At 34.1% G+C, this 23222-nt stretch overlaps 1 protein-coding gene across 2 annotated transcripts in view; it reads left to right on the top strand.

Moving 5' to 3' along the window:
• CEP350 (centrosomal protein 350) overlaps window positions 1-23222 on the top strand; it is a 266687-nt gene that overhangs the window by 88446 nt on the left and 155019 nt on the right. Inside the window, exons 7-12 of one of the 2 annotated variants that reach the window (XM_077157158.1) lie at window positions 2129-2242; window positions 5245-5358; window positions 13399-13545; window positions 16455-17113; window positions 17885-18006; window positions 20942-21996. In XM_077157158.1, the coding sequence (XP_077013273.1) occupies window positions 2129-2242; window positions 5245-5358; window positions 13399-13545; window positions 16455-17113; window positions 17885-18006; window positions 20942-21996 (2211 nt within the window). The remainder of the gene's footprint in view (window positions 1-2128; window positions 2243-5244; window positions 5359-13398; window positions 13546-16454; window positions 17114-17884; window positions 18007-20941; window positions 21997-23222) is intronic. The other variant, XM_077157159.1, reaches the window with a different exon arrangement.

A 23222-nucleotide genomic window follows, 5' to 3' on the forward strand; every position in this document is an offset into this window, starting at 1 on the left:
CCCCCATACCCCTTGATCTAGTTCATTAGCTACTGGGATGTGGTATACCAGAAACAGAACAGCTTTTAAAGGGGGAATTTAATAAGTTGCAAGTTTACAGTTCTAAGACCATGAAAATATCCCAATTAAAGCAAGTCTATAAAAATGTCCAAATTAAGGCACCAACAAGAGGTTACCTTCACTCAAGAAAGGCCAATGAAGTTCAGGGTTTTTCTCTCAACTGGAAAGGCACATGGCAAACATGGCGACGTCTGCCAGCTCTCTCTCTAGGCTTCTTGTTTCATGAAGCTCCACCAGAGATATTTTCCGTCTTCATCTCCAAAGGTCTCTGGTGGCATGGGTTCTCTGCTTTGTGGTTCTCATCATCCTGTCGTATCTCTTCTCTCTTGGAATCTCAAGGCTTTTCCAAAATGGTTCTTCCTCTTTTAAAGGATTCCAGTAAACTAATCAAGACCCAACAGGAATGGGTGGAGTCACATCTCCGTCTAATTAAAGATTAATACCCACAGTTGGGCGAGTTACATCTCTGGAGATAACCTAATCAAGTTTCCAACCTACATTATTGAATAGGGATTAAAAGAAACAGTTGCTCCCACAAGATTGATTAGGATTAAAACATGGCTTTTCTAGGGTATGTAAATCCTTTCAAACCAACATACCCCTCTACTATTGACTCTTTGTGTGCAATATCAAACCTTTGAAATAGTTCATACAAGAACTTATTTATAATTGTAGATTTAATCAGTGGGCTACATGGCACTATACATCCCCTTTCAATCATATTCACCTTCAATATGGCAGTGTTACTTATAACCCTACTAATTAGTTACCATCACTCCTTTCCTTTCCCTTGCATTTAAGTTCAACCTCATTAGGTAGCGTTTCCCCCATCTCTAGCTTCTGTGTACCTCTTGGTCCATTATATTCTACATATGCCTCTGAGATTACCTTTGCCAGAGTCATAATAGTGAAACCATGCAATATTTGTCCTTTTGTGTCTTACTTCACTCAGCATTATGTCCTCAGGATTTATCCACATTGTCATATGCTTTGGGACCTCATTTCACTTTACTGCTAATATAATATTCTATTGTATATATACCACATTTTGTTTATCCACTCCTCTGTTGATGGGCACTTAGATTGCTTCCATCTTTGGGCAATTGTAAATAGTATATTGGCATTCTTTTCTGATTTAATTTATCACTTCTCTATTTCTAATCTTTTAGAATGAACGTATATCACTTTATCTTGAGGAATCATACTTTTTCCAAGCACTATTTGTCAGTACATTATGTGGTAGCTAATTATTCATTTCGCTTTTTAAAGATAATAAAAGTAGTCTGTGTCATTAGTAAGTAGGGAAATGTACATTAAAACCACAAGAAGACAAACACTAACAAGTGTTGTTAAGAATGTGGAGAAAGTGAAACCCCATGCACTGCTGGTGAAAATGTAAAATAATGCACCCTCTTTGGAAAACAGTTTGGCAGTTCCTCAAAAAGCTAAACATTCAGTTATCAAATGACTCAGCTGTTTTCTTACTTGGTGCATTATTGGACCCAAGGGAATTAAAAAACATGTTCTCACACCAGCTAGAACACAAATTTCCATAGCAATATTCATGATAGCTTCAAGTGGAAACAATTCAAATGTCCATCAGCTAACGAATGGAGAAGCAAAATGTAGTATATGCATGCAATAGAATATTATTCAGTAATAAGAAGAATAAGTTTACTGCTACCGCATGGGTGAACTTGAGAATGTTATACTACTAAGCAGAAGAAGCCAGTCACAAAGGCCACGTATTTAATGATTCCATTTGTCTGAAATCTTTAAAGTAGGCCAATCCATAGATACGGAAGTATATTAGTGCTTGCCAGAGGCTTGGTGTCGGTGTGAGAAGTGACTGTTAATGGGTACAGGTTTCTTTCTGGGGTGATGAAATGTTGTAGAAGTAGATATGGTGACTTTGCATGACCTTGTGAATATACTGAAAACCACTTTAAAAGCGTGAAATTCTTTGTGTGAATTATATTCCAGTTTTAGAACAGACTATAATAAGCAAGCAAACAAAACTTATAAAGTAACTTTGATAAGAATGTTCTGCATTGTTGGTATACATTAGGCTTCAACCCTTCAGAGACCAAGATTCGAACACCTGATGGGAAAGTTTGGCAGGAGGCTGAATTTCAAAACATGAGTAGAGAACTGTATCGAGACTTAGCACTTCACTTTGCAGGTAAGAGTAGAGCTATTTTTATACTTTAAGTATTTTATCATGCATACCATCTAATTTATAATGTTCAAACATAAAAAAATTATCACCAAACATGGTATAGCAAAGTAGGGTGGTAGTTTCAGTCATAAAGTTCTCTTAGCTACCTTAGGCTCTGCTCCAGAGTTAAAATTAGCCTAAGTGGCTGGTGAGACAGAAGCAGGTTATTTTTAAACTGAAGGATTTTTAGACTCAGGTCAGTGTAAACTGAAGGAGACAGAGGAGGATCTAGTTAAAGTTCACTTCTAGTATACCTTGAGATCTTTGAAATGGTCAATAATTGTCTGATGGAAAATAAGATATTTACATAAGGCCAAGAAGCAGAAAGAAAAATGAGCATTATAGGAAGGAAATAATATTAGAGAACTGGAAATAGAAGGAACCCCTGGAACATAGGGAGAGGGAAATAAGGTCATAATATTAAGGATTTATTACATATTGAGGACTGAGTATGATTTTTGGCAGGATACTTAGTATTTAATCTTCTAAAATTTTTAAGGTTTAGGAAATGGTGGCTAAAAAATGATTAGCCAAAGGTTGCTGGTAGTAGTTAAGTATTGAAGCCAAGATTCAGAGCTAACTGTCTGATTCCAAAGCCTGAGATCTTTTGAGTAAGCCCCCTTAGAGATTCGAATACATTTTGTGACATTAAGTGTCGAGTCCAGTTCCCTTACTATCATTACTGGATGACTGTAGTCAGACTTTTTTTCTTATATGGAGAGGAAGTAGAATGTAATAGTTAAGAGCAAAGACTTTGGAACCACCCTGCCAAGATTCAAATTACTTATCCGTTGTATATACTAGCTATGTAACATAACCTGTCTTGCCTAATTTTCTTATCTGCAAAGTAGGAATAATAATTATAATGTCTTATAGTATCATCATAGACTAATAGAATGGTATACGTGAAAGGACTCTTCAAGAGGCCTGTCCGTTATACTCTGCCTTCTCTCATTGTGGTGAATGAACTTCCTATGTTTCTAGCTAAGCCCAATCCCTTCACTTGTGTTTTAGATTGCATTTGCTCTTGTGTGTTTGAGGATATTCAGCACTTATTGCTTTTATTGTCACTTTTTCCCTCTCTACCAGATCATTTCCATCAACATACTGTTGATAACATGCTTATCTCCATCATCCTAAGAAAATAGTGTTGTTTTTTTTTTTACCCTGCTCTCCTTCTAGCTATTGTCTTGTTTCTTACCTTCTATTTACAGGAAAACTGCATTAAGGTGCCTTATATTCATTGTCTCTAATTTTTCTTCTTCCTTTCTCTCTTGAATCCTTTTTACTAGGTTTTTGCCCCTACTTCTCTGTGGACTGCTGTTACAACATCATCAGTGATTCCCACATCAATTCTCAGTTGTCATTGCATTTGATCTCTTAACAGATTTTTCATTTGACATCTATAATACTATAAGCTCTGATTTTCTTCCTAAGTGTAGCCTCTACTTTTCCTTTATCTTTGTCCTGATCACCTCCCTGATCTCTAAACATTGCTGTGCTCTGGTCTCAGTACTTGCATCTCTTTTCCTTTTTTTAATTCTACATGTATACTAAGCAAGCTCATCTAATGTCAGGCCTTTACATTCTCTCTGATGCTCATGATTCCCAAATGTGTGTCTCTAGTCTAGACCTCTCCTGAACTCAGATTCTTCTTAACTCAACTTCTCACCTTAGAAGTGTAATAGATTTATGAATCTTATATACAAAATGGAGCTCATGCTTCTCTTGTAGTTTCTTTATCTCAGTTAATCCTACTCTTTTAATTGTCCAGACTCAAAATCTTGTGTCCTCTTTGACCCCCACCTCATCTCATACCCTGTATCTAGTATTGTTAGGTCTAAAATATGATCACTTTCATCACTTCCTTCACTACCACCCTCTCCCAAGCCACCATCAGTCTCTTGCCCGCATTACTGCAGTAGCCTCCTAATTGGTCTCCTTGTTTCTGCACTTGTTTCTTTCTCATCACTATTTCATCACGGCAACTGGAATAAACTTGCTAAAATTTAATTCTGATCATATCACTCCTTTCACAAAGCCTTCCAAAATCTTCCTACTTGATTCCTGAGTTAAAGCTGAAATTCTTAACTATGGCCTACAAATCCCTACGGTATCTAGCCCCTGTGATCTCTCTCACTCTAGTTCGTACTTCTTTTCTCTTTGTTAATCGCACTGGCCTCCTTGCTATGTCTTGGACATTAAGTGTGTTCCTGTCTCTTTTATTTGTATTTATTTCCACTTTTCCCAAATGTAGAGCTCTATATGGTTTTTTTTTTTTTGCATGGGTAGGCACTGGGAATTGAACCCGGGTCTCGGGCATGGCAAGCGAGAATTCTGCCATTAAGCCACTATATCTATTTTAAAGTACATTTATTCCAATCCTGTAAATTGAGATTAAATTTTTATGTATAGTCAGTACATTTCTCCAGGTTGGAATTTTAAAAAATTAGCAAGTAGTAATTTAATATGTAAAATAACTTGACATACTTCACTGGCATAACCATAATAGGACATAATTTAGAGATACTATTTTGAGGATTTTATATAGTCTTATTGTAGAACATTCATAGCTCAGTTATGTAAGACTGTTTAAGTGAAATAGGAATCTGTGAAATTATTCACTTGAGATTCTGTCATCCTGTGACCATGGCGTGGAAAGCATAACTGTTGTACCTTCTTCCCGTTTATGAAAATAGGGTAAATTTTTCAAAGGTTCTTGTAAAAAGTAACATAGCAAGTGGAACCTAGAAGTGGAGTAGTGGTAATCTTTAGGCTTCTCCATGGAAGGACTGTTGGCACTGGAAGCTTGTAATGAGTCATGAGTCATCAAAATAGGCTTATTGAAGATGTCTTTCTCCCTTCTTGAAGTATAGACTTTATATTGGTTTTTCAAACTTGTGCAAGGATGTATTGGTGGATGGGAGCTATTATTGTGTTTTTCTGTAAATGGTTTTTCTTTTCAGATGATACGTCTATAAAAGAAAAACCTGCTGAAAAAAGTAAAGAGAAGAAAGCTGTCAAGCCAGTGCGAAAAGTCCAAAAGGTAATGCAGTTATCAAGTCCAGAATGCAAAACAGGTTAGTTTTTTCTCTCATGTCCCTCTTAGTTCTGAAATGGCATCTACACAGATATAAATTATAAATATCTGTTACCAACTGTTCTCATTTGGCACAGATAAAAATTCAGTACATTTTATGTATTGTTCTCCTTATCATGTGTGTGTGTGTGTATGTGTGTGTGTGCATTTTATTGAGGTATATTGCCATAGAATAAACTGCATATATAGTACAATTTTATATCTTTTCATATATGTATATATTGGGAAATCTTATGTTTACTATTATGTTCATCATGATAACATATCCATCAACACCCAAAGTTTTTCTTCTAATAATATTATTAATAGAAATTAACCAGATTGAGAGTAATGATTTTTATGTAGTGAACTTTTGCTTATGACTGTCACTCAGCCCCTTCACGTATTCTCAAATGAGAGTAAATGTTGTGCAGTAGAGCTGTGGCAATCCAAACAAGCAGCGGTCAGGCTGGACTCTGAATGGGAAAAGAGAATTCCCATTGAGAAGATCGAGAAGAAGAGAATTCCCCAGTTCCATAGCATTGTATATATGTTATATTTTATAGCATTGCAGGCTGGATCCAGTTTGCCTGGATTTATAACTAGCTCTGCCATGTCTGTGTTCCTTTAGTAAGTTACTTAATCTTAACGTACTTCAGTTTCCCCATATGTAAAATGGGAAAAGCAGTAGTACTTTCCTCACAGGGTTATTGTGAGAACAAGAGTTAATACCCTAAAAGAATTCAGAATAATGCTTTTGGCACATGATTAGCACTCAAATGTTATCTGTGATCCCTTAAATAACACTAGTTAGTATTTCTGGTTCTATTGAAAATGGCTGTTTAGTATATGATACTCATATTTAGTGAATAAGTTGGAATGAGAGAGTAGAGAAAGTTGGGAACTTACCACTTTCAGTTTGTAGACATTCTGAATCTGTTTATACATTTATTCATTATATGACTGTTTTTGATCACTTGTTAAGTATAAGGTACTGTGTTATACTAAACTTAGGTGATACAGTGGTATGCAAGATGGACATAAATCCTGTCCTCATAGAGCTTATAATCTTGTCAGAAAAACAGTTGAGTTATAATAAAATGTGATGAGCGCTAGGATAAGAAATGTATAGGATCTTATGGGAACACAAAGTAAGAACAATTGAGGCAGCAGATCTGGGATACATTGACTAGGCACTGATTTTTTTTTAATATGTTTTTATTGAGAAATCTTCACACACATACAGTCATTACATGGTGTACAATCAGTTACTTGCAATATCATCACATAGTTGTGTATTCATCACCATGATAATTTTTAGAACATTTGCATCATTCCAGAAAAAGAAATGAAGAGAAAAAAGAAAAGACTTATACATCCCATACTCCTTACCCCTTCCTCTCATTGACCACTGGTATTTCCATCTACCCAATTTAATTTACTTCTTACCCCCCCCCATTATTTATTTATTTTTATCTGTATTTTCTTCTCTTCTGTCCATACCCTGGATAAAAGGAGCATCGGACACAAGGTTTCACAATCACACAGTCACATTGTAAAAGCTGTATCATTATACAGTCATCTTCAAGAATCAAGGCTACTGGAACACAGTTCAGAAGTTTCGGGTACTTTCCTCCAGCCACTCCAATACACCATAAACTAAAAAGGGTTATCTATATAATGTGTAAGAATGATTTCCAGAATAACCTCTCGACTCTGTAATCTTTCAGCTACTGAAACTGTATTTTGTCTCATTTCTTTCTTCCCCCTTTTGGTCAAGAAGGCTTTCTCAATTCCATGATGCCAAGTCCCAGCTCTTCCTGGGAGTTCTGTCCCATATTGCCAGGAAGAGTTACATCCTTGAGAGTCATGCCACACATGGGGGATAGGGCAGTAAGTTCACCTGTTGAGTTGGCTTAGAGAGAAAGACCACACTGGAGCCACAAAAGAGGTTCTCTCGGGATGACTCTTAGGCATAATTATAAGTAGGTTTAGCTTCTCCTTTGCAGGAATAAATTTTATAGAGGCAAACCCCAAAACTGAAGGCTCAGCCTATTGATTTGATTGTCCTCACTGCTTGCGAGAATATCAGAAATTCTCCAAATGGGGAAGTTGAATATTTCCTCCTTTCTCCCCAGTCCCAAAGGGACTTTGCAAGTACTTTTTTTTTTTTTTTTTACTGTAAAAGATAACATATATACAAAGCAAAGAAAGAAAAAAGCAATAATGTTCAAAGCACTCTTCAACAATTAGTTGCAGAACAGTTCCCAGAGTTTATCATAGGCTCTACCATTCCATCATCTCAGATTTTTCCTTCTAGTTCCTCCAGAACACTGGAGGAGCTAGAAGGAATATATAAATCATCACAGTTGACATTTTTTCTTTTTTGTGAAAAATAGCATATACAAAAAAGCAGTAAGTTTCAAAGCACATCACAGTGTTTAACTGTAGAGCAGATTTCCGAGTTTGGTATGGGTTACAATTCCACAATTTTAAGTTTTTACTTCTAGCTGCTCTAAGAGACTAGAAGAAATATCAATATAATGATTCAGCAATCATGCTCATTTTTTTAAACCCTACCTTCTCTTTATAACTCCACCATCACCTTTGATCTTTCTTTTACTCTTTAAGAGTGTTTGAGCTATGCCCATTCTAACTTTTTCATTTTAGAAGGGGCTGTCAATAATATGGGATAGAGGAGTGGAACTAGTTGATGTTCTGGAGAGGCTGGCCCCTCTGCATTTCAGGACTTATGTAGTCCTGGAAACTATCTGGAGGTTGTAAGCTTCTGGAAAGTTACTCTAATGCATGGAACCTTTACAGAATCTTATATATCACTGTAGATATTCTTTAGGATTGGCTAGAATGGTTTTGGTTGGGGTTTGACAAGTTATGATAGCAGTGTCTCACTGTAGCTTACATAAGAGTGACTTTCAGAGTAGCTTCTCGACTTTATGTGAACTCTCTCAGCCACTGATACCTTATCTGTTACACTTCTTTTCCCTCTTTTGGTCAGGATGGTATTATTGATCCCACGGTGCTAGGGCCAGACTTAATCCTGGGAGTTATCTCCCATGCTACCAGGGGAGACTTTCATCCCAGGTTGTCATGTCCCATGTAGGAGAGAGGTTGATGATTTCACTTGCAGAGTTGGGCTTAGAGTGCAAATATTTTTTATTCATTGTACTCATTACTCTGGGATCTGTCGGGGCATCACACTAACTTGGAAAGACAAACAAGATCTCAACACCCTATTTGAGATTCCCTGTACTTAGGTGTTCAACTAAACTGACCATACAAGTTAAATTAAGTAATATGCTACCCAAAATATAAATTTGGCACCAAATACACCTCTCTCCCTTTGGTCTCACACAGAAGTTGAAATTTTAAAATATGGATTATATCATCCTTTACCCAGGCCGGTTTTTCTCATTATGGACTGGACTAATCAGTAGAATGACAAATAATGTATTTTGTGATGCTCTTTGTTAACTCTAGGTGTCATAATGAAGTGAGTACTAGCTATATATAAATAAATAAAATTTTATAGAAACATAAATTATCTGAATATGAACTAAGCTAATTCTTGCATTAAAAAAATAAGACAAAGTATTGTTTTTTGTTTGTTTGTTTGTTTTTGATGGGCAGGCTTCAGGAATTGAACCCAGGTCTCTGGCATGGCAGGCAAGAATTCTGCCAGTGAGCCACCATTGCCTGCTCCAAAGTGTTTTTTTTTTTAACTTTTTTTTTAAAATATAACAGCAAAGAAACACAAACATTCTTAACTTTTGATCATTCTGTTCTACATATATAATCAGTAATTCACAGTGTCATCACATAGTTGCATATTCATCATCATGATCATTTCTTGGAACATTTGCATCTATTCAGAAAAAGAAATAAAAAGAAAACAGAAAAAAACTCATACATGCCATACCCCTTACGCCTCCCTTTCATTGATCACTAGCATTTCAATCTAAATTTATTTTTACATTTGTTCCCCCTATTATTTATTTTTATTCCATATATTTTACTTGTCTGTTGATAAGGTAGATAAAAGCAGCATCAAATACAAGGTTTTTACAATCCAAAGTATTGTTTTTAATGCAGTATTATTACTGTTGTCAGAGGCAGAGTTTGAAGTGAAGCCTGTGAACCACTCTAGCTTATGAACATAAACTGATCTGCAGTTTATGTTATACTAATATTGATCTTGTATTTATCCAGTTTTGTGCTGGGTTAATTCCCTTATGCACTAGACAGAGAGTAACCAGGTGTGCTAAAGCCGTATTAACAGTTTTTCTATAGTGAAAGTCTTCTTTTTCTACCAATGACTACATGAAACTATTTTAGGAAGCTAGAATTTAGAAATAACCACCCAGGATATTCAGAAGTCAACATTTATAAATAACTACCCAGTTTATTCATGGTCGCTTGTTTCTGATTGAGAAAATTAAGCTGGAATTGAAAAGAAGCCTTTTCTCTCATTTTGCTTGAGAACATAAAGTTTCTTTAAATAGATTGAGCAATATCTTAAAACTCTTAACATTTTAGGTAGACTGTTTAATATTAATAATAAAGTAGAAAAAATGCCTCTCTTCTAAAGGAACCAGAACACATTTCTTTAAAGTAACAGAATACATTTCTTTAAAGTAACCAGAACACCTTTCTTTTCTGTAGATGTTTGCATTAACACTTTACTTTCATTTAAACTTTTAAATTAAAGCCCCTTTTTTAAGGAACTCTAAGTAAAATGTTTTTTATTGTAGATATTATTACAGACAGCTTTGAAAAAAATAGAAGGAAACAGATAAACCACTCCCTGACTTAATAATGTGTTAGTTATTTTTGTAATGCTTTACAGTAGTTTTGAAATCATAATAGTTGTGATTATAATCATTATCCATATAAAATTTTATCATTTTCACTTAGCATCTTTTCATAAGAAAATTTCTGTTGTTTTTTATGGAAATTATAATTTGAAATGGGCACATTAATGCTCCATGTAATAGATATATAGTTTATTTACCATTCATTATTTAGGCTACTTCTGGTTTTATAAAAAATGATAGTGAACATTTTCTTTCTTTTGAAATTTTTCTAAAATTGTTTTTATTGTGAAATATAACATATATACAAAAAGCAATAAATTTCGAAGTACTTTTTTTGGGGGGTGAATGGTCCGGGAATCAAACCTGGGTCTCCCACATGGAAGGCGGGCATTCTAACCACTAAACTACCTGTGCGCCCTCCAAGTACATTTTAACAAGAAGTTAAGGAACAGTTTTTTTTTTTTTACATATTTTTTATTGAAGTAAATAAACAATGTACTTAGAACCGCCAACAGTGGATATTTTAGCTTAACCATAGGCATATTTAAATAAAGTATCCATATAATCATTGTAAAGCCTGTGTTTGCGCAGTAAGTTTCATAAACCAATTTAAAATTAAAGCAATGAGGAAAATTTCTTTGTATTCAGATAGCAAAGTTCTTAAATTCTGAATATTAAAAACTAACTTAGGTACCATTTGATCATCTGTCAAAACTGTGAATGTTCTCAAAAAACCAAGTAGAAAGTTCTTAAAATTTCTGCATTGCTGTAGTAATGATCTATGTTACTAAATATTTTACTTATTTCAGGAAAATATGAAGATACAAATATTTTTACAACTGACATATGGAAATTTTAGCCACCTAAAATGGATATCTTGGTTAATTATCCATAAGCATATAAAAAAAAAAATCTAAGTAATCATTGTAAGCCTGCTTGTACAATATGTTTCATAAATCAATTTAAAATTGAAGCAAGGGAGGAAAAAAATCTGTAAATACAGGTATCAGAGTTACTTCAATTTAAATATTAAACAGTATCTTAAATACCGTTTGATTAATTGTGCATAGAACAGATTTTAAAGTTTGTTATGGGTTACAGTTCCACGATTTTTCATTTTTTCTTCTAGCTGCTCCAAGACCCTGGAGACCAACAGAAATATTGATATAATGATTCAGCAATCATACTTGCTTATTAAATCCTATCTTCTCTGTTACTTCTCCTTCTGTTTAAATAACATACATACATAAAAGCAATAAATTTCAAAGTACATTGCAACAGTTAATTGTAGAACAAATTTCAGAGTTTGGTATGGGTTACAATTCCACAATTTTAGTTTTTTGTTTCTAACTGCTCTAAGGTACTGGAGGCTAAAAGAAATATCAGTATAATGTTTCAGCACTCATACTCACTTGTTATAACTCTTCTCTGTATAATTCTACCCTCATCCTTGATCTTTCTCCCACTCTTCAGGGGTATTTGGACTGTGCCTGTTCTAACTTTTTCATGCTAGAAGGGGCTGTTGATACTATGGGATGGGGGATAGAACTAGCTGATATTCTGAAAGGGCTGGCCCCTGTAGGTTTCAGGACTTATCTGGTCCAGGGACCCATCTGGAGGTTGTAGGTTTTGGAAGGAAACCCTAGTGCATGGGACCTTTGTGGAATATTATATAATGCCCTAGATGTTCTTTAGGGTTGGCTGGAATGGTTTGGGTTGGGGTTTAGCAGTTATGTTAGGTAGCAATGTCTAACTAAAGCATGCATAAGAGTGATCTCCAGTGTAGCCCCTCAACTCTATTTGATCTCTCTCAGCCATTGATTCTTTTGGAATAATTTAATTGGATAAATTTCTATTAATTGTATTATTTGATCAACAGGAATGAATACTTTTGAGGTGTTTTGTTTCTTTTTTTAAGAAATTAAATCCATTTGTATTTCAGCAAGCATTGTATCAATAGAGTGATTTTACTATAATTTCACCAGCAACTGGCTATTAATGTAAAAAAAAATTCTACCTTAGATTTCAAGTGCTGCTTTACTATTTTCATGTTCATTTTATTTTTTATTTTTTTTTTTTTTTTAAAGGAAAGACAGAGAGAAGGAAGGAAGGATAGAAGGAAGGAAGGAAGGAAGAAAGGGAAACATTTTTAAACATTTTCTTGTTTTATTGTATTCTGTTTCTCCGTTTTTGTTACATGGGCTGGGGCCGGGAATCGAACCGAGGTCCTCCGGCATAGCAGGCAAGCACTTTGCCCGCTGAGCCACCGCGGCCCGCCCTCATTTTATTTTTTAGATTACTTTGTACTTAAACATTTTTTACATATTTCATATTTATTTTTTACAGTTTCTGTTTTGTAAACAGTCTTTCATGTCATTTTTCTTTTTAACATGGGCAGGCACCCCAGAAATCGAACCTGGATCTCTGGCATGACGGGCGAAAACTCTGCCTGCTGAGCCACTGTGGCTCGCCCCATGTCATTGTTTTTTAAGTTGCCATCTATTTTTAGAAGGTGATTTAATTTTAATTTTCTTAAAATCTCGAACTAGTAAATGAAAATGTTTTCTTGTCGTAAACAACCTTTATTTATTAGAACACACTCATTTTTATGAATTTTTATAAGGAGAGCAATGGTTATAATAACATTTAAGATGTAAATGATATTTAGTTTTTAAAGTAATTGTTTTAGGCATAAAAATGTAGTTTGTATTTTTTGGTATATAGATATAAAATGTAACATGAAGGTCCCTATAATACCATCCTCTTCCAAGGTAATCACTTGATTGTCATATGTTTCTTTAGATTTTTTTTCCTATGCTTCCGTTAAGTTCACAGCATGCATTTATTTTTGCGCCTTTGATGTGCTAGGTACTGTGCTAGTATTAGTAAACAAAGCATTAAGTTAAGATGTATTTTTTGTTCTGTGCCAAAATTGTTAAGAGTGGGTGCTCTAGTTATGAGGTTTGGAAATTATTAATACTTGGTACTTAACCTTCAAAGTATTTTATACTTATGATATGAGGGTAAATCAATATTTAAACAAACTGTTAATTGATATTGGGGGCTTAGGGCTAATATGAAATTAGAACTGAACCTTTAGACCCTGGCAGAAGATAAAGGATAAAATTACTTGCAAAGCCTGTGTTTGAATAAATATACTTCTTGGAGCTAAAACTTAAGTTTTAAATTCAATGCAATGTATATTTTAGGTAGTAGTCATCTGATAAGTACATCTTCTTGGAGAGATGGACAAAAATTAGTAAAGAAAATTCTGGGACCTGCACCAAGAATGGAGCAAAAAGAGCGAAGGACAGCATCAAGTGACAGAAGTGGAAGAGAAAGACCTACTAAATCTGGTGAGTGACTACAATTAAAATTTTGGGGAAAACCAGTTAAAATTTTTTAAATTACTTGTATAAGTACTTAGAGACGGTGAAAATACTCTTTTGAAAATGCTTTAGGTCTTTGCTTTATACTTGTGAATGTAGTTAAAAAAAAAAAAGGAAGAGATGTTTTATTGGGCTTGCCTGTGGATAATATCAGCATATAGGTGTTATGGTCATCTTTATTAGGAATAATGTTTATGTTCTATTAATAATATTTAACTGTAATTGTTGTGAATGTCAAAGCATTACTTTAGTCAAATTGTATTTACACTTTTAGGACCATAAGAGAGAATCAATTCTGATCTTTCTCATCACAACATATACAAACAGACATGGGCAGGCATTCACAAGGTTTGCTTTTTTTAATTTGACAGATAAAGACACAGACTCTAAGAGAATAGCAATTTTTCCTGAGTAGTCAGTGGGTGGCAAAATTCAATTGAGTATCCAGAACCGTGGAATCTGACCTTCAAGTCCATTGTTTTTCTTTTTAAAATATCTTTTAGCTATTTGAACTGAACAGTTAATTTTCAAGAGCATTAACTTTGGAAAAAGAAAGTTTATAAATACCTACAGGCCAGCTTTCCCTTTTAGCAGCAAAGCTTGCTTCAGTTAATATGAATTTCTGGAATAGATTCAATAAGAAATACAGACACAATTATAATTTGCTGTATAGAAGGCAGTATATACTTTGTATTTACTCCTTTTTATTTTCATCTAACTTATAAATAAACACATGTGTAGTTTCAGTCTAAAATTAAGCCACATCAACAAACATTTAGATGATGATGTATATATTTTTTCTGTCATTCATTAGAGAGTTGTGGAGACTTAATTTTTTTTTTTTATTAATTAACGGAAAAAAAGAAATTAACCCAACATTTAGAAATCATACCATTCTACATATGCAATCAGTAATTCTTAACATCATCACATAGATGCATGATCATCGTTTCTTAGTACATTTGAATCGGTTTAGAAGAACTAGCAACACAACAGAAAAAGATATAGAATGTTAATATAGAGAAAAAAATAAAAGTAATAATAATAGTTAAAAAAAAAAAAAGGAAAAAAAAACCTATAGCTCAGATGCAACTTCATTCAGTGTTTTAACATGATTACTTTACAATTAGGTATTATTGTGCTGTCCATTTTTGAGTTTTTGTATCTAGTCCTATTGCACAGTCTGTATCCCTTCAGCTCCAATTACCCATTATCTTACCCTGTTTCTAACTCCTGCTGGACTCTGTTACCAATGACATATTCCAAGTTTATTCTCGAATGTCGGTTCACATCAGTGGGACCATACAGTATTTGTCCTTTAGTTTTTGGCTAGACTCACTCAGCATAATGTTCTGTAGGTCCATCCATGTTATTACATGCTTCATAACTTTATTCTGTCTTAAAGGTGCATAATATTCCATCGTATGTATATACCACAGTTTGTTTAGCCACTCTTCTGTTGATGGACATTTTGGCTGTTTCCATCTCTTTGCAATTGTAAATAATGCTGCTATAAACATTGGTGTACAAATGTCCGTTTGTGTCTTTGCCCTTAAATCCTTTGAGTAGATATCCAGCAATGGAGGGCTAGATGGCGGTGGGAGCGCTGGCGGAGAAGGGGGAAGAGGAGGGCTAGATGGCGGCGGGAGCACCGCCGGCGGAGAAAGAGGAAGAGCTGGAGACTTAATATTTCGTGTTTTATTCAACAAGTATTTATGAGTTCCCACTATGCAGCAGGCACTACTCTAGTCTCTAGAGATTCAGAGTAAACAAAATAGGTTAAAAACCGTGCCCACATGGAGGAGGCATTTTAGTAAAAGGGAACATTTGTTTTTACTTCAGATTCCTCTTATTGAAGTTAAGATATTTAATTTTATTAACTATTTTTGTTTAGAATAACCCTATCTGAGAAACGGCTACTTCCACAAGTTGGATCAGGATTAAAACATGGACTTTTTAGGGCACATAATCCTTTTGAACTGGTACACATACCGAATTTTAAAATCTGTTCTATAACTACTTGTTACAATGTACTTTGAAATTTATTGCTTTTTTGTATATATGTTATATTTCAAGATAAAAAATGTTTAAAAAACAAATATATAAATAAACGTGTTAGCAATCTGAAAGAAAAAAAGGAGACCCTATCTAGAAATAGGATAAAATGCTCAAAATAGCCTTTGAAAATATTTGAATATTTAATGTTTGAAGCTTTATCTTACAGATATTATTAAAATGTTAACATAATTATGAGAGAGGCCAGGTTTTGTGTTTTCTGTACCAACAGGAAATGTAAATCAAACTTTAAGAAATTCTCTGATAATCTCATCTAACTATAATGCCATTTCATGTATTTGTGAAATGGGACAGTGTTGTAGAATTTTTTGAAAAATTAATATTTGGGTGCCTTTATTATGATTTAGATTTGGTATATACAGCCTCATCTTTGCAAAGCTTCTTAAAATCATTATTTTTAAGATCCTTAAGGTTTTCCCCACGTTTCCTTGATTTTCATCAGGATACTTTCTACTAAAAGATAGTTGATTTATTAACAGTTTTTTGTGGGGGTTAGTGGGGAAAGAGAGAATTAGTAACATTAAATATGTACAGCAACCATAAGATCTGTCCTTGTTTCAGAAATATGCATTTTTTGAAGAAAAATAAGTACAGTTTTCTAGAAGGGTTGGCATTTGTCTCTTACTGCTAAAAAAAAAGGTTTTTCTTTCTTTCTGTAATGCTCTTTAGAAGACTTTTAGTCAGGATATTTGAATTTGAATTTAAGATTAAGTGAAATTCCCTGATTTTCTTGTTAGTGCAATAAATTTTAAGAGTGAACATAGATTTTTCGTATATCGCTAACAATTCATGCTTTGCAGGGGGACACATTGGAAGAGCAGAATCTGATCCCAAGTTGGATATTTCACATAGACGTCTTCCACTAAACTCAGAACGTTCAAGAAGTAGAACTCGGTCTGAAAATAATATAAAGAAATCAACTCCAACTCTTCCAGATAATAAAACAGAAGAAGATACTGCCTTAAATAAGGACTTTTTACCTGTTGAAATTCGTGGAATTCTTGATGACCTCCAGCTGGATTCTGTAACTCAAACTGCAATGCAAGAAACTGAAGAACTACAAAATCAGAAAGCATTAGTACCAGTTCAAGCTCCGAGGAGTCATAGCCCAGTGAAAAGAAAACCTGACAAAATAACAGCTAGTGAAGATCCACCTGTTATTTCCAAAAAGCGTCACTATGACACAGATGAGGTACGACAGTACATTGTTAGACAGCAGGAGGAGAGGAAGAAGAAGCAAAATGAAGAGAAGAAGGCTCAAAAGGAGGCCACTGAACAGAAGAATAAACGCTTACAGGAGCTCTACCGAAAACAGAAGGAAGCCTTTATTAAAGTAAAAAATGTGCCTTCTTCTGAGCCATCAGCAACTAGGCGACTACAAGAAACTTACTCCAAATTACTATTAGAGAAGACCTTGCTTGAAGAGCCATCCCATCAGCATGTTCTTCAGGAAACACAGGTAATAATTGAAACAGAAATACAAAATCCAGATTAGGAAAAGCTTGTTATACTATTTAAAAATTACCTACCAGTTGTAATATTCAGGCATATGATCAGACAATATTTGTAATAATGATGGCCTTCTATGAAATTTATTGTATCTGAAGAGTAATATGCTAAATATAATGGAAAATAAGAGCTGAATTAGTGTATCCTAGAGTGATTGTTACTGATGTCTGTTAATCTTGTCATTTCTATGCGTTAAATACCAATCTAGTTTTCCCTCTAGTACTGAGCAAATAAAGTTAGATTGTTTTAAAATGAAGAATTTAGTTTTGTGATCTTTGCTGATATCAGAATATATCCCAGTTCAGTGTAGTAATTTTATGTTTTGCAAAATTTTAAAGAATTTTTTAAAAATTGGATGTTTACCAAGTGCCATGTACTGTTTTAATGGCTTTACTTAGGATTAAGTAAAGCCAAAAAACCTTGTGAAGATTAGGTACCACTATTATCTCCATTTATCAGGTGAAGAAACTGAGGCTTAGAAAGGTTGTTAATTCCTCAGTAATATCCTGTCAGTATTAGATGCTTTTGTTGGATTTCAGTTTTGCTGTTAAGTTTAATGGTTGTTTTTACAACAAGCTGAATTTGAATTTGTTTTTCTCGAGGGGTAAATGCCTACATTTTATGATCTTTGTAAAGCTGAAGTGACAATATTTATTTTCTATGTTCTTCAAATAAGTCTTTGTATTGGAAGTCAGATAAATTTGATGTCCTTTTCTCCTAGGCCAGACCAGGGTATCAGCCATCTGGAGAATCTGACAAAGAAAACAAAGTGCAGGAACGCCCCCCAAGTGCATCTTCCAGTAGTGATATATCTCTGTCAGAACCTCCACAGCCTCTTGCAAGGTACAAAGTGGAGAATGAAAGACTGAGTTCTTTGCATGAAATGTAGTATTAAGTCTTAAGATACATGATAAATTTTGATGACTGATTCATGTGAACAAGAGGGCAGAAAGAGGTTTACTTGGAAATTGATTAATATTTTCTTATGGATATTTCAGCATCTTGTGCAGCTGTACTTACTATCTGCCTAACCTACCTACACTACTTGATCAAATTCTGACTGTCCTTCAACATCAAGTATAAATTCAGTTCCTCCTGGAAATCACCTGCATTTGGAAGGACTGACTCTTGCCTTTTCTGAACTTTAACACAACAACAGTTTATTGGATGAATGAATGGCAGTGAAATTAATATTTAAAGTATTAATGACAAATAATTTTCAAAAGGCGTTTATGTATCTGTTACTATTTAAAATTTCCTGTATGACTTAATCATATCAACTTATCCATCTTATTTCTCAAGAACTGTATTTGGGTATGCATGTGAATAAGGATGAAGGCGAGATTTTAATTTGATTTTGGATTGGGGATTGTGTGATATTTTGCCTTAAATTTTCTTAAAAAAATTTTTTTTTGTTATAATATATTGCTTTGAGATGTTTGTAAATTGTAATTATATAAATTCTAAATGTTGAGGTATTTATAAATTATACTTTACAATAACCATTTTGGGAAAGATCTTGAAACTCTTCTTTAAGAAAGCACAAGAAGAAATCAAATCACTCCAATTTTGGGTTAATACATATAGCCTTCTCATACTCTTAGAGAGAATGATAATATTGATAAAAATAGCTTATATTTATTGACTGCTTGTCTAGATTCCAGGCACTGATTTAAGTGCTTTGCATATATAATTTTATTGAATCCTTATACTTCCTTGAGTTAGGCACTGTTGTTCTTGTTTTACAGAAAAGGTCATTGAGGCTTAGAATTTAAGTAACTCTCAAAGGTCAAAATAGTGGTGATGGAGACAGGCTTGAACCTAGGCAAACTGACTCCAAAAGCCTGTGCTTTTAAACACTTCACCTCCCAATAAGTGAAGTGTTTCATATGATTTGGTTAAGTTTGTGAAATATTTCAAACTTGAAGCATACATTTTTTTTTATTATTTGAATTTTAATACCTTTGGGTGGGGTGAGTACTCTGCAGTTCACTTCACTTCCATCACTTTGATCATTTATATTCTGCTGGCTTCATGTGTTCAATTTTTACCTTTCTCTGAGTTTCTTTCTAACTCTAAACAAAGTACTCAATTAAAAAAAAAAACACATCCAGCACAACAGGTCTGTTTACTATCTTGCACCAGATTGCCTTTTTTCTTTTAATGACAAATTTGTTCAACCTTTTGCTACCACTTTCTCTCTACCCATTCCTTAGCTTTCCATTCCTATTAATAATTTTAACTAAGTTACTTTATGCCTAAAAGCCTGGCATTTCTGTCTTTCTTTTTTTTCCCCTTCATAAACCATCATTCTTCTTTAGCTGCCTAGATAATTCCAGTTTACTATCTGACCCTGAAGACTTGATAGCTCAAAAGTCACTTTCTTTGGTCAGCAGAGTTAATTGCTCCTATTCTACACCATTTAACTAACTTTATATATTTTTGTTTTAGTACTTATGACATTCTATTTTAGTTATTAGTTTGTCACTTCTGCTAGATCTTGAGATCTTAAAGAGTAAGAATTTAGTCTTAAATGAATTGAGTCTTTTCATCTTTGTCTTCCTCTATCCCTCTACCATCTCATGGTACCTGACACAGGATTGGCATTCTAAATACTTGAATTTAAGCTCTTGGATTTGTACTTATCAATATCTTTTGTATTTATAACTTCCTTTCTATTGCCAATACTATCAATTTAGTTTAAGCCCTAATCTTTCCACACCTTGCATTTGTAATAGTCCATATTGTGTTGGCATAGAATTCATTTAATCTTCCTTATTCCATCCTTCTTAGCAACCCTTCAATATAGAAGATGGTGACAAACCTTAAATGATGTGGTTTTTAATTTCCTTATCACCCGGGCTACATACCTCTACATGATTTTTTGAACCCAGTTTTAGGACTTCACCTTTATTCATACTTTGTGGTCTAAGGTTACAGCCCTTCCATATAATTTGGTTATCTGTTGGGTGAGCCATGCCTCCCAGCTTTTGTTATCTGCAGATTTGATAAGCATATCGTTATCCAAAAATAATGGGCAAGACCAAGGATAAACCCTCATGTTATTATTCTTAACAGTTGACCTCAGCCTTTAATTTCTCTGTAATATCCCAAAATACACAGGGTGTTCAGAGTCTGGAAACATATATGAATATACATACTGTCATGTAGGATATATTTATTGTGTTTCTAGATCTTGTGGACACCCTATCCTATATTGTATATTCATAGTTGGTACTCATAGTTGAGCATTTAATTGTATGATGTTCATTAATTTTTTTTAGAACTAGGTTGTAACAATCTTATTTCTTTAGTACACATGTAAAACATAAATGTTTGTCATTTAGTAGATATTTAGTGATTACAGTAATCTATATCATGTCTTCACTAATATATAGCAATCTTAAGCATTTCTTTTTTGACGTGACATTATTCTTAAAGGAAAGGATACAGGAAGTGTTTAAAGAATCTTATCTGCAGATTTTTAAAAAGTTTTAATGCCTTCTGTTTAAAAGAAGCAATTGGCAACATGGTATGTTCACTTTTTGTGGGAAAAAAAACACCAAATACACATAGGAAAATATTTGGAAGGATATAATTCTAAATGCAGTATTAATAGCAATTCTGATTCCTCAATTTATGAATATTTATCTTCTGACTTTTTTTTTTGCAGTAAGTATGCATTATTCTTATAATAAGGGAAAAAAAAGCTCAAAAACATTCTGGCCTACTTGTAAGTTGCTGTATTAACTGATATATTGTAACTTTTCATTTCCAGAAAACAGGTGAGGGAACCTACGTGGGTGCAGCCTGACAGATTGAGTCCACGAGTCCATGACTCTCAGCCCCTTGTTGGGACAGCTGGAAATTTACTTTCTCATCTCTTGAGTCTGGAGCATGTAGGAATTTTACATAAGGATTTTGAATCTCTTTTACCAACCAGAAAGAATCATAATATGGCTTCAGGGCCATTAATTTTTACACCTCAACCCTACTTGACCTCACCAGCTGCTCATCCAGATGCCTTGTTAAAACCTAGTGCCAGCCAATATAAGAGTAAACTGGATCGTATTGAAGCCTTGAAAGCAACGGCTGCTTCTTTGTCCAGCAGGATTGAAAGTGAAGCCAAGAAGTTAGCTGGGGCCAACATTAATTATGGGTCATTATGGAACACTGAGTATAATGTACAGCATGCATCCCAAGAAGATGGACCTTGGACTAAGGCTATAAGTCCACCTGTGAAAGAGGATACTGAAGATGTTTTCTCTGCCCGAATTCAAAAGATGCTGGGAACCTGTGTATCTCATGCAACTTTTGATGATGATCTTCCTGGTGTAGGCAATCTTAGTGAATTTAAAAAGCTTCCTGAGATGATCAGACCTCATAGTGCCATATCAAGCTTCAGAATGAGATCTCCGGGTCCCAAACCAGAAGGGCTGCTGGCACAATTGTGTAAGAGGCGCACTGACTCTTCTAGCTCTGATATGCAAGCCAGTTCTCAAGACAAAGCCAAAATATCTCTTGGTTCTAGCACAGATTCAATCAGTGAAGGTCCTCTTCTTAGTGAGGGAAGTCTGTCTGAAGAAGAGGGGGGCCGGAATGGGCAGCCCCTATTGAAGGTGGCAGGAGTCTTAAAAGAAAAGGAATTTTGTGGTGGAGAAAGAAATACTTATGAACCCATTAAAGAGTTTCAAAAGGAGGCTGAAAAATTCTTGCCACTTTTTGGGCACATAGGTGATACACAAAGCAAAGGACCATGGGAAGAATTGGCAAAAGGAAGTCCACATAGTGTCATTAATATTTTTACAAAATCATATCAGTTATATGGCAAAGGTGAGAAAAATAAGTTTGTAATATTTGTATGTTAAATTATTTCATAATTTTTGTATAGGGTATATATACTTAAGTAGATATTTTCATTGCTCATTATTAGGATAATGGAGGGTTATTGTCTATATTAATCATTTTCTAAATTATCTGCAAGCTTCAACTAGAGTATCAGTAATTTAATCTTTAAAATATTTTTTAGTTGTTTATTGATTGCCGTAAACTTGGAATTGTAGAAAATGTTTATTTAGTTCAGAGAAAATCATAGGTGAGGTTCATGATTTAATGATGCATATAAGTGTACATTGGGCTTTCTGTGATCATAGTTATATATATATTTCAGTAGAAAGTAAGTATGTTTTTTAGTATTGTGATTTGTCAATTATTGGGAATAGACTAGTTAAGAACTGAGGGGGGCAACTGTAGTAGCCTTTCTGATTTCGAAACAATTATATTACTATTTGTCAAAACTAATTTTAATAGTAGTCAGACTTTGGACAGTAATGTGGCTGGATATTTGGGTCCTGAAATAATGACTTCTAAAGTCCCCTTCTTATTCCTTGCATCCTAAAGCACAGCTCTCCTTTTCTATGATGCATTCAGTTCTTCGAAAGTCCCTGTTATAGAGATATCCTACCCATTTATGCCAACATAATCTTAGAATTTCTGTATTTGAAGGTGTTAAGCTGACCCTGAAGTCAGTTATTGGTACTGTGGTTTTCTACTTCCACTCCACGTAGTGAACAAACTGACAAACTCATTTATTTCACCTGTTCATCTTATGCTCGACTGTCTCGGTTTCACATTGTATTTTCTTATAACTCATTTAGGTACTTATTTGTGATCTATACAGACCTAAATATGCTATTGCTCTGTTTTTGTTAAGCACTTATATTTTATAGGTAATAATTTTAGAGTAGATTTTAATTTCTTTTGAGAAAGCTAAGTTCTTAAATTAACAAATTTTTTCCTTAAGAAAATTGGGTTTATTCTTAAATTCTTCTGTTAAATTTTCATTAGTATTTTATAGTTATGCTGAAATATTTAGAGCTGAAATATGTTATCTGGAATCTGTTTTAAAATAATCTGGCAGGGAGAGGCAGTGGGGCATAGATTAGTTGAAACTAGATTAGCCATGTGTTGTTAATTGTTGAAGCTGGATAATGGGTACATTGGGTTCATTATACTATTCTTTCTATGTTTGTGTGTGTTTGAAAATTTCCCTAATGAAA

Source organism: Tamandua tetradactyla, chromosome 4, assembly GCF_023851605.1.
Source record: "Tamandua tetradactyla isolate mTamTet1 chromosome 4, mTamTet1.pri, whole genome shotgun sequence".
Taxonomy (NCBI): Eukaryota; Metazoa; Chordata; class Mammalia; order Pilosa; family Myrmecophagidae; genus Tamandua; species Tamandua tetradactyla.